Consider the following 11,590-nt stretch of genomic DNA (forward strand, 5'->3'; position numbering starts at 1 on the left):
CCTTCACATCGTGTCCGATCCAGTCGGTTTGCACCACGGGAAAACAAACCGCACCATAGTCCAAGTCTTGACAACCCTAACCCTTATATGTTCCCCTAGTGTCCAAATAACTCTAAATTAAGTCTTTGTTACTTTAATAAGCAACTAATTAATGGTGTATATGCTCCCCATATTAAAGTGTTACCCCCAAAAAAATGTTGATTTCATATAATTAAATATTAATGTACAACATTTAATTTAATGGAAGTTAATTGAATTGAACTTACTACAAATGGGCCATAATAATAAAAACATTTTTTACATGGCAGTACTGTACGTTAAATGTTGCATTATTACCTCTCGAAACTGAGCATTATTCAATCATTCAATCAACGTTTATTTACATAGCTCTTTATCAAAAATGCCCCACAAACCACGAGATGAGTCCACATCCGGGCAAGAATTTTTAAGTTTGCAAAGTGTCAATACAGCTTTTATAAAAGCCCTAAATGATGTAACATGCTGGAAACGTCCTCCGACATCAGGAGACAAAGGGACTATTTTAAGCATTTGCCGCGGAAATGAAATTGACCCAAGCCAACTGACCTTGCCAAAATAATAACGGAAGCTGTTTGATGAACTTTTAATAGTTTAACTCAACAATGGAGGCCATCTGAGTAGAATAATGACAGCCCAGGAGCCATGTTTGTTTGAGGTGTCATGTCCCTCTTGATTGACCATACATACAACATATACAACACAACATGTTAAAAAAAGACAGGTGTAATTTACAAACCCCCAAACCAGTGAAGTTGGCATGTTGTCCATCCATTTTCTACCGCTTATTCCCTTTCGGGGTCGTGGGGGGCGCTGGCGCCTATCTCAGCTACAATCGGGCGGAAGGCAGGGTACACCCTGGACAAGTCGCCACCTCATCACAGGGCCAACACAGATAGACAACATTCACACTCACATTCACACACTAGGGCCAATTTAGTGTTGCCAATCAACCTATCCCCAGGTACATGTCTTTGGAAGTGGGAGGAAGCCGGAGTACCAGGAGGGAACCCACGCATTCACGGGGAGAACATGCAAACTCCACACAGAAAGATCCCGAGCCTGGATTTGAACCCAGGACTGCAGGAACTTCGTATTGTGAGGCAGACGCACTAACCCCTCTGCCACCTTGAAGCCGTTGGCATGTTGTGTAAATCGTAAATAAAAACAGAATACAATGATTTGCAAATCCTTTTCAACTTATATTTAATTGAATAGACTGCAAAGACTAGATATTTCATGTTTGAACTGAGAAACTTTTATTTTTTTTTGCAAATAATCATTATCCTAGAATTTAAAGGTAGCAACACATTGCAAAAAAGTTGGCACAGGGGCTTTTTTACCACCGTGGTACATGGCCTTTCCTTTTAACAACACTTAGTAAACGTTTGGGAACTGAGGAGACCATTTTTTGAAGCTTATCAGGTGGAATTTGTTCCCATTCTTGCTTGACGAACAGCTCAATTCGTTCAACAGTCCGGGGTCTCCATTGTGGTATTTTGCGCTTCTTAATGTGCCACACATTATCAATGGGGGACAGGTCTGGACTACAGCCAGGCCAGTCTAGTACCCGCACTCTTTTGCTATGAAGCCACGCTGTTGTAACACGTGGCTTGACATTGTCTTGCTGAAATAAGCAGGGGCGTCCATGATCACGTTGCTTGGATGGCAACATATGTTGCTGTTGTTGGGGACGGCGTGGCGCAGTGGAAGAGTGGCCGTGCGCAACCTGAGGGTCCCTAGTTCAATCCCCACCTAGTACCAACCTCGTCACGTCCGTTGTGTCCTTGAGCAAGACACTTCACCCTTGCTCCTGATGGGTGCTGGTTAGCGCCTTGAATGGCAGCTCTCTCCATTAGTGTGTGAATGTGTGTGTGAATGGGTAAATGTGGAAGTAGTGTCAAAGCGCTTTGAGTACCTTGAAGGTAGAAAAGGGCTATACAAGTACAACCCATTTATATAACCTGTATGTACCTTTCAGCATTAATGGTGCCTTCACAGATGTGTAAGTTACCAATGCTTTGTCCACTAATACACCCCCATATCATCACAGATGCTGGCTTTTGATGGTTCTTTTCTTCTTTGGTCCGGTGGAAATGATGTCCACAGTTTCCAAAAACAATTTGAAATGTGGACTCGTCAGACCACAGAACACTTTTCCAATTTGCATCAGTCCATCTTAGATGAGCTCAGGGCCAGCAAAGCCGGCAGCGTTTCTGGGTGTTGTTGATAAATGGCTTTCGCTTTGCACAGTAGAGTTTTAACTTGCACTTACAGATGCAGCGACGCACTGTAGTTACTGACAGTGGTTTTCTAAAGTGTTCCTGAATCCATGTGGTGATATCCTTTACACATTGATGTCGCTTTTTGATGCAGTACCGCCTGAGGGATTGAAGGTGCGTAATATCATCGCTTACGTGCAGTGATTTCTCCAGATACTCTGAACCTTTTGATGATATTACGGACCGTAGATGGTGATATCCCTAAATTCTTTGCAATTGCAAGCTGAGAAATGTTGTTCCTAAACTATCCGACAATTTGCTGACACATTTGTTCACAAAGTGGTGACCCTCGCCCAATCCTTGTTTGTGAATGACTGAGCATTTCATGGAAGCTGATTTTATACCCACCCACCTGTTCCCAATTATCCTGTTCACCTGTGGGATGTTCCAAATAAGTGTTTGATGAGCATTCCTCTACTTTCTCAGTCTTTTTCTCCACTTGTGTCAGCTTTTTTTAAACATATTGTAGGCATCAAATTCCAAATGAGCTATTATTTGCAAAAAATACAAAAAATTACCAGTTGGAACGTTAATTATCTTGTCTTTGCAGTCTATTCAATTGAATATATAGGTTGAAAAGGATTTGCTAATCATTGTATCCTGTTTTTATTTACGATTCACACAAGGTGCCGGTTTCACTGGTTTTGGGTTTTGTAAAACAAACAACCGGCCTTTTTTATGTATTGATACTCACTTTCGATGAAAAGCATGTTGGCATGGCAACACTCCGAGCTCGTCTTTAAACTTAAAGTCCTCCAGACACACGGCGCACGTCTGCTGTGTGAGTGACGGACAGCACACTCAACCTTTTGACATTCACGTTGATTGTTTCGAAATGAAGTGCATGCGCGTTCTTACCCCGTGCAGATTCAACCTTTTGGGATCTCCTTTCAAAACCACCTGTGGAGACAAAATGATGTTTAAATGTCAGTACATGTAGAAGATGGTGGGATGTGTTGATGTGTTGTTTTTCAGGCCCACCTCTCTGTATCCAAACCGCTCACTCTGGGCTTGGTGTCGAAGTTTGCTAAGGAACACAATACACATAATACTAAATATTGGTAAGACTAGTGTGACACAACATAAATATAAAATAAAGAGATTGATTGTCAAGTACGTGATCACACTTTTTATAATTAATCATTATAATACCATTGACACCATATAAGACGACCATTGTTTGAGAGACCAGTCTTAGGGATAATATTTTTTAGACAAAAATCATATATTTAAAATAATTTAAAACACAAAGCTTAAAGGACTACTGAAATGAGATTTTCTTATTCAAACGGGGATAGCAGGTCCATTCTATGTGTCATACTTGATCATTTTGCAATATTGCCATATTTTTGCTGAAAGGATTTAGTAGAGAACATCGACGATAAAGTTCGCAACTTTTGGTCGCTAATAGAAAAGCCCTGCCTTTACCGGAAGTAGCAGACGATGGTGGGATGTGTTGATGTGTTGGCTCCTCACATCGTTTTTAATGGGAGCCTCCAACAAAAAGAGCTATTTGGACCGAGAAAACGACAATTTCCCCATTAATTTCAGCGAGAAGGAAAGATTCGTGTTTGAGGATATTGATAGCGAAGGGCTAGAAAAAATAAAAAGATAAAGTAAAAAGAAAAAAAAAAAGGCGATTGCATTGGGACGGATTCAGATGTTTTTAGACACATTTACTAGGATAATTCTGGGAAATCCCTTATCTTTCTATTGTGTTGCTAGTGTTTTAGTGAGTTTAACAGTACCTGATAGTTGTAGGGGTGTGTCCACAGGTGTGTTGACGCCAGTGTCTGAGGGAAGTCGACGGCAGATATAAGGACGGCACAACCTCAGCTGATCTCCGGTAAGTGGCGACTTTTTACCACAATTTTCTCACCGAAAACTGCTGGTTGACATTTGGTTGGAATCCATGTTCGCTTGACCGCTCTGATCCATAGGAAAGCTTCACCTCCGGGAATTTTAAACAAAGAATCATTGTGTTTGTGTGGCTAATGGCTAAAGCTTCCCAACTCCATCTTTCTACTTTGACTTCATTATTAATTAAACAAATTGCAAAAGATTCAGCAACACAGATGTCCAAAATACTGTGTAATTAAGCGGTTAAAGCAGACAACTTTTAGCTGTGTGTGTGCGCGCAGCGCTAATATTTCCTTACAGTCCGTGACGCCACGCGTACACGTCATCATTCTGCGACGTTTTCAACAAGAAACTCCCAGGAAATTTAAAATTGCAATTTAGTAATCTAAAAAGGCCGTATTGGCATGTGTTGCAATGTTAATATTTTATCATTGATATATAAACTATCAGACTGCGTGGTTGGTAGTAGTGGGTTTCAGTAGGCCTTTAGACTTTTGTAGAATAAATCTTTCAAGGACTCTCTGGGAATAAAAGACAGAACGACCCATTGCACAGCTTTGGTGACCACAGATGATTCGCTAGCTGTTCAAAGTCAGGAACCGGGGTGGACCACTCATTTATGATTCCGTTGTTGACGTCTCTGCGCTGCTGACTTGTCTCCGCTCAAGACGATCTCCGGTTGGCCCCACTATGGACTGGTCTCTCACACTATTAACTTGATCCTCTCGACCGACGTCCGTTGCACTGGTCGTCATCAAAGCATGATCGTAATAATCCACATTTTGTATCATTGATATCGCTAATATCACGGTATAGCTCGGTTGGTAGAGCGGCTGTGCCAGCAACTTGAGGGTTGCAGGTTCGATCCCCGCTTCTGCCATCCTTGTCACTGTCATTGTGTCCTTGGGCAAGACACTTTACCCATCTGCTCCCAGTGCCACCCACACTGGTTTAAATGTAACTTAGACATTGGGTTTCACTATGTAAAGCGCTTTGAGTCAGTAGAGAAAAAGCGCTATATAAATATAATTCACTTCACATCACAGAAGTGCTATCGCTGTCTGAACAAGGCACAGAGCTCCCCCTCCATGCGCGCTCCCGCGGCAGAGGATACAAAATATTTCAGGGATATAGAGTTTCGCACGACACTGGCTCCTCCCCTAAATGAAGCGCGCCTCAATACGCGCTTCGCGGAAACGCCCCTGTGGAAGTCGCTTCCTCGCAGTTCCACTGAAGACACGGCACAAGAGCCAAGCGTGCAGTTTTCAACAAAGTTTTTAATGTACATAGGTTTTTGCAAAGTCTTTCTCCCCCAGAACGTGACTTTTAGTCACGTCCGTATCCTCTCTCCCCTCCTGCTCCCGGCTGCTTACTGTTATAGACAACAGATGATTAGATTAACGTGTACCACTTGTGAAATCTAATCACCTGCCAGCTGTGTCTCGCTGTCAGCACTGTCACGCCCCCGTCTGATGGTGCTCTGTCCTCAGCATCATGGACAGAGGCGGTAACTTTTGCTCCTGCAGGCAACGCTGGCTACATCTCCCCCCACAGCCTCCTCCATTACTCGACGCACGCACATTCGGTCTCATCACTAGCTACTTTTAATAATTGTAAGGCGGCGAGTTAATCAAGAGGAGGACAAACGAGCAATATGCTGATACATTTGAACACACATCATGCAATAATTATGAATGAAAGTCACTTTTTTAACCGCTCCCATCTAATCCCAAATGCAGTAACGCTAGCACGTCATATGAATACAACATATACTAACTAACATTTCCTATCATTTTAGCACATCTTCAGCCTATGGTGGCCGAGGATGGTCAAACAAGACTATCTCACTACAGACCACAACTCTTTTGTTCTCTGACATTCCCACAGTAAATAAATAACAGTTTATTCAGCTGCATGACTTTATAAATAACTTTCGATCTAATGTACCCCTTTAAACAACTGAGAGGGTATAAAATTCAGTCTATTCAATATATTTAATTGACTTACTTTATTCGTAATGCATCCTAAGGGCTTATTTGCATTTTCCTAAATACAATTGCATGTATTTTTCTGAATTGTTTAAATCAATCATCTACTTCCGAACACATGCATCATTTATTATCTTTTAACTATTTTTTCAAAAACTCGATCCTGATTAAAAACACATCCTTCAGTTACTGGCTATTATAAATCATACTTTCAGAGAATATGCATTTTACAGCATGTTTTAAAGAGATGCATTTCAAAAAATAACTTCTAATTCTGGGTATATTTTATTGATAATATTAATTCAGAATTGGATGTTAATTTACGGGGCTTAAGTGGAGTTCACCTTTAATAGTTTTGATTGTAGGTAATGTGATGATTGAACGACTGAACCTTTTATTTGGTTATTGTCTATTGCCGTGACCAAAGCCAGAACATTATAGAAAGATAAATAAATAAAAATAAATTCTCAGATGAAACAGTCTTAGAATAAAATAGAATAGAAAGTACTTTATTGATCCCTGGGGGAAATTCAGCACCACAGTTCGCTCACAATAAACAATAATAATAATAAATAATATATGACATATATTATATATAATATATGAATAATATGAATATATTCTACATATATTCTACATTTAAGTGCAGTCAAGAAGGAACATGTGCATTATACAGTCTGATGGCTGTCGGTATGAAGGACGACTTGCGAACCATAGTGACAATTAAAATAAACTTTTCAACTACCGTATTTTTCGGACTATAAGTCGCAGTTTTTTTCATAGTTTGGCCAGGGGTGCGACTTATACTCAGGAGCGACTTATGTGTGAAATTATTAACACGTTACCGTAAAATATCAAATAATATTATTTAGCTCATTCACATAAGAGACTAGACGTATAAGATTTCATGGGATTTAGCGATTAGGAGTGACAGATTGTTTGGTAAACGTATAGCATGTTCTATATGTTATAGTTATTTGAATGACTCTTACCATAATATGTTACGTTAACATACCAGGCACCTTTTCATTTGGTTATTTATGCCTCATATAACGTACACTTGTAAAGTCTGTTGTTCACTATTCTTTATTTATTTTAAATTGCCTTTCAAATGTCTATTCTTGGTGTTGGGTTTTATCAAATAAATTTCCCCCAAAAATGCGACTTATACTCCAGTGCGACTAATATGTGTTTTTGTTTTTTTTTCTTCTTTATTTTGCATTTTCAGCAGGTGCGACTTATACTCCAGAGCGACATATAGTCCGAAAAATACGGTATTCAACATTACCATTGTCAAATGCTAACAGCTGTGTGTATACTTCAAATTGTAAGCGTTTGACTATATATAATAACCAAATGCGGTCGGATATAGGCATTACATGTTTTAAAAAGGTGTTAAAAAACATTAAATTAGACTTGCTGATACCTATAAAACCCTGATTATATTATATAGCTGAAACTCATACGATTAGAATATGGTGTAAAAGTTAATTCATGTCAGCAATTAACTTCAAATGTGAAACTAATCTGTGATATTAACTCATTACATGCAAAGTGAGATATGTCAAGCCTTTATTTGTTATAATTTTGATCATTATGCCTAACAGTTTTTAAAACATTACATTTTAAATTCGAAGTTTTTATAATCTGTAAACCATAATCATCAAAATTATAACCAATAAAAGGCTTGACATATCTCACTTTGCATGAAATAATTTAATAATAAGACGTTAAAACATGTATTCACATTAGTGTGAATGTTTTCTGCGACCCCCCGCGACCCCGAAAGGGACAAGCGGTAGAAAATAGATGGATGGATGTTACTAAACGTAACATTCTTGTGTAATCTGCACATGATTAAGTTCTACGGAAGAATAATAATTTCTTGTATTAATTTTTTTTTAAAGTTGTTTTTCTCCAATGCTACATATGTGCCTATAAAGGCTTCACTGTAGGCATTGTAAAGTCATGCTACCTCTAAACTAAACAAAATTGATGTTAATCCCCCTCTTTCTCCCTTTTTTTTCCAAATAAGAAACCGTAAGAGAACAGTTAAGGAAGCGAATCGCGAAGCAGAATCGATAGTGGAATCGGAACCCGAAAAACCTTATCAATTCCCATCCATCCACCCATTTTCTAACGCTTATTCCCTTTGCGGTCGCGGGGGGTGTTGGTGCCTATCTCAGCTACAATCGGGCGGAGTACACCTTGGACAAGTCGCTACCTAATCGCAATCAATTGCCACCCCTAAATACTAATTACTTCTTACTCTGTTTGAATCCCTTTACCGCTCACTAAGGCAACGGTGGCGAGATGCTTATCATTATGCTAATCGTGTCTGTTTAGGCGGTTCTTTTTACACAACTAAACATAGACACACACAAGTCTGTCACCATCTGGGATTGTCAGGCTTTATTAGATTGAATGCCTCATACCCAAAATCACATCTCGTCGAGTGACTGTTTCAAGAGAGGAAATAACAATTATTGAGTAGTTTACGTCATTTGGTTTATTGTTTGCGCTGATTGCTGTGAGCAAAAGCTTTACCAGGAACAATGTGAGGATGCAGCTTTCGCATGTGTGCAGATTTCCCATGAAGAGGGAATCATGAGAAGTGGGTTAAAGGGAGGATGGACTATTCTTTAATTTTTGCATACAATCATTTTATTTAAATGTCTTCTAGTTCTCCATTGACCAGCTCTTATTGTATAATGTATGCAGGAATGATGTAAAACACAAAAACAATTATACTAGCAACAAGTATATTAATAATAAAGTGTGTAAAACTGTTTTATAGAAATGGCAAAATTATATATATATATATATACAGATATGTCTTAATTGGATTATCCAGAGAATAGTGCTCGATACCGTGGTAGAGCGATTTTCAGAAAAATGTCCTGACAATTGAGGGAACCCCTCATGAAACAGTTCTGTAAAGATGAAGTAGTCTTGTGATTTTTCCCAGACATACATACATACATACATATACATATACATATACATATATATATATATATATACATATATATATATATATATATATATATACATATACATATACATATACATATATATATATATATATATATATATATACATACACATATATATATATATATATATATATATATATATATATATATACATACATATACATATGATTTTCCAAGATGGCGGCGCCCGGACGGGCTGCGCTCTCGAGGAGCTCCTGCTAAAGATGGAACATTTGGCAGAAATACCGGACAATTCCACAAACTTTATGGCTGGCTCACATCGTGGTCACTCCGTGATCACGTACGACCGCCAGACACTTCTGGATGTGGACGAATCGGGCCGTTTTGGACTGATAGACACTTGCGTGCTAGACTTGCTAACTAGCATGGGAATACATCGGCGGCTACATCCAGCGGCCTGTGAAGCAGGGGAGTCTAGTAGCAGCGGGGGCCGTCTACGGAGCAGACGCCAGCGGTGTGTTCGGAAACGCGGATGCCGAGCTGGGCTAAAAACAAAGCAGAAGGCTAATCCCCACAGAACACCACTTTCCTCCATCCCGAAGACGGATTTAGATGGAAAATGCGAGACTACTGGTCTGGGTAAGGAGTCAGTTAAATTAGAACAAGTTTTTTCTGCTTTGAGTGTTTCAGAGTTGGACATGTGTTTTACTGAGGTGGCTAACTATGATGCGTGCAGTTTATCAAAGCAACAAACAAACAATCGGAAAATCCCCGTTACTGAGAGGGCTAACCATGATGCGTGCAGTTTATCAAAGCAACAAACAAACAATCGGAAAATCCCCGTTACTGAGGTGGCTAACCATGATGCGTGCAGTTTATCAAAGCAACAATCAAACAATCGGAAAAATCCTGTCGTATCAATTCCTAGATATGTTCGTAACTATACTAAATGCACTGGGCATAATAAACACAACATTATTAATATTGCTACTACGGATAATTTGATCAAAAACTCCCTAAAACAGCCCACTACCTATAATATAGGTTTTTTAAACATAAGATCATTGTCTCCTAAAACGTTGTTAGTTAATGATATTATCAGAGACAACAATCTTAACGTCATCGGTCTCAGCGAAACCTGGCTTAAACCAAACGACTTTTTTGCGCTAAATGAGGCATGTCCTCCTAACTTTACACATGCGCATATTGCCCGTCCGCTCAAAAGGGGTGGGGGGGTCGCACTAATATACAACGAAAACTTTAACCTTAGTCCTAACATAAATAATAAATATAAATCGTTTGAGGTGCTTACTATGAGGTCTGTCACACCGCTGCCTCTACACCTGGCTGTTATCTACCGCCCCCCAGGGCCCTATTCGGACTTTATTAATGAATTTTCAGAGTTTGTTGCTGATCTAGTGACACACGCCGATAATATAATCATAATGGGGGACTTTAATATCCATATGAATACCCCATCGGACCCACCGTGCGTAGCGCTCCAGACTGTAATTGATAGCTGTGGTCTCACACAAATAATAAATGAACCCACGCATCGCAACGGTAATACGATAGACCTAGTGCTTGTCAGGGGCATCACCGTTTCCAAAGTTACGATACTCCCGTATACTAAAGTATTGTCCGATCATTACCTTATAAAATTCGAGGTTCAGAGGCATGTTCGTCAAACTAATAATAATAATACCTGCTATAGCAGCCGCAACATTAATACAGCCACAACGACAACTCTTGCTGACCTACTGCCCTCGGTAATGGCACCATTCCTCAAGTATGTGGGCTCTATTGATAACCTCACTAACAACTTTAACGACGCCCTGCGCGAAACCATTGATAACATAGCACCGCTAAAGTTAAAAAAGGCTCCAAAAAAGCGCACCCCGTGGTTTACAGAAGAAACTAGAGCTCAGAAATTATTATGTAGAAAGCTGGAACGCAAATGGCGCACGACTAAACTTGAGGTGCACCATCAAGCATGGAGTGATGGTTTAATAACTTACAAACGCATGCTTACCTTAGCTAAAGCTAAATATTACTCAAATCTCATCCACCGTAATAAAAACGATCCTAAATTTTTGTTTAGTACGGTAGCATCGCTAACCCAACAAGGGATTCCTTCCAGTAGCTCAACCCACTCAGCTGATGACTTTATGCAATTCTTTAGTAAGAAAATTGAATTCATTAGAAAGGAGATTAAAGACAATGCGTCCCAGCTACAACGGGGTTCTATTAACACTGACACGATTGTATATACGGCGGATACTGCCCTCCAAAATAGTTTCTCTCGTTTTGAGGAAATAACATTAGAGGAATTGTTACAAAGTGTAAATGGAATAAAACAGACAACATGTTTACTTGACCCTCTTCCTGGGAAACTGATCAAGGAGCTCTTTGAATTATTAGGTCCATCAGTGCTAAATATTATAAACTTATCACTCTCCTCGGGCAG

General features: G+C 39.5%; 1 protein-coding gene across 2 annotated transcripts in view; it reads right to left on the reverse strand.

Annotated features, from left to right (window-relative positions):
- rnf122 (ring finger protein 122) overlaps positions 1 to 11,590 on the reverse strand; it is a 48,055-nt gene that overhangs the window by 6,673 nt on the left and 29,792 nt on the right. Inside the window, exons 3-5 of one of the 2 annotated variants that reach the window (XM_061899355.1) lie at positions 3,300 to 3,345; positions 3,177 to 3,218; positions 3,013 to 3,092 (exon numbers count right to left, since the gene is read on the reverse strand). In XM_061899355.1, coding sequence (XP_061755339.1) covers positions 3,013 to 3,092; positions 3,177 to 3,218; positions 3,300 to 3,345 — 168 coding nt within the window. Of the gene's footprint in view, positions 1 to 3,012; positions 3,096 to 3,176; positions 3,219 to 3,299; positions 3,346 to 11,590 lie in introns of both variants that reach the window. The other variant, XM_061899346.1, reaches the window with a different exon arrangement.

This window comes from Nerophis ophidion, linkage group LG01, assembly GCF_033978795.1.
Source record: "Nerophis ophidion isolate RoL-2023_Sa linkage group LG01, RoL_Noph_v1.0, whole genome shotgun sequence".
In the NCBI taxonomy this organism is placed as follows: Eukaryota; Metazoa; Chordata; class Actinopteri; order Syngnathiformes; family Syngnathidae; genus Nerophis; species Nerophis ophidion.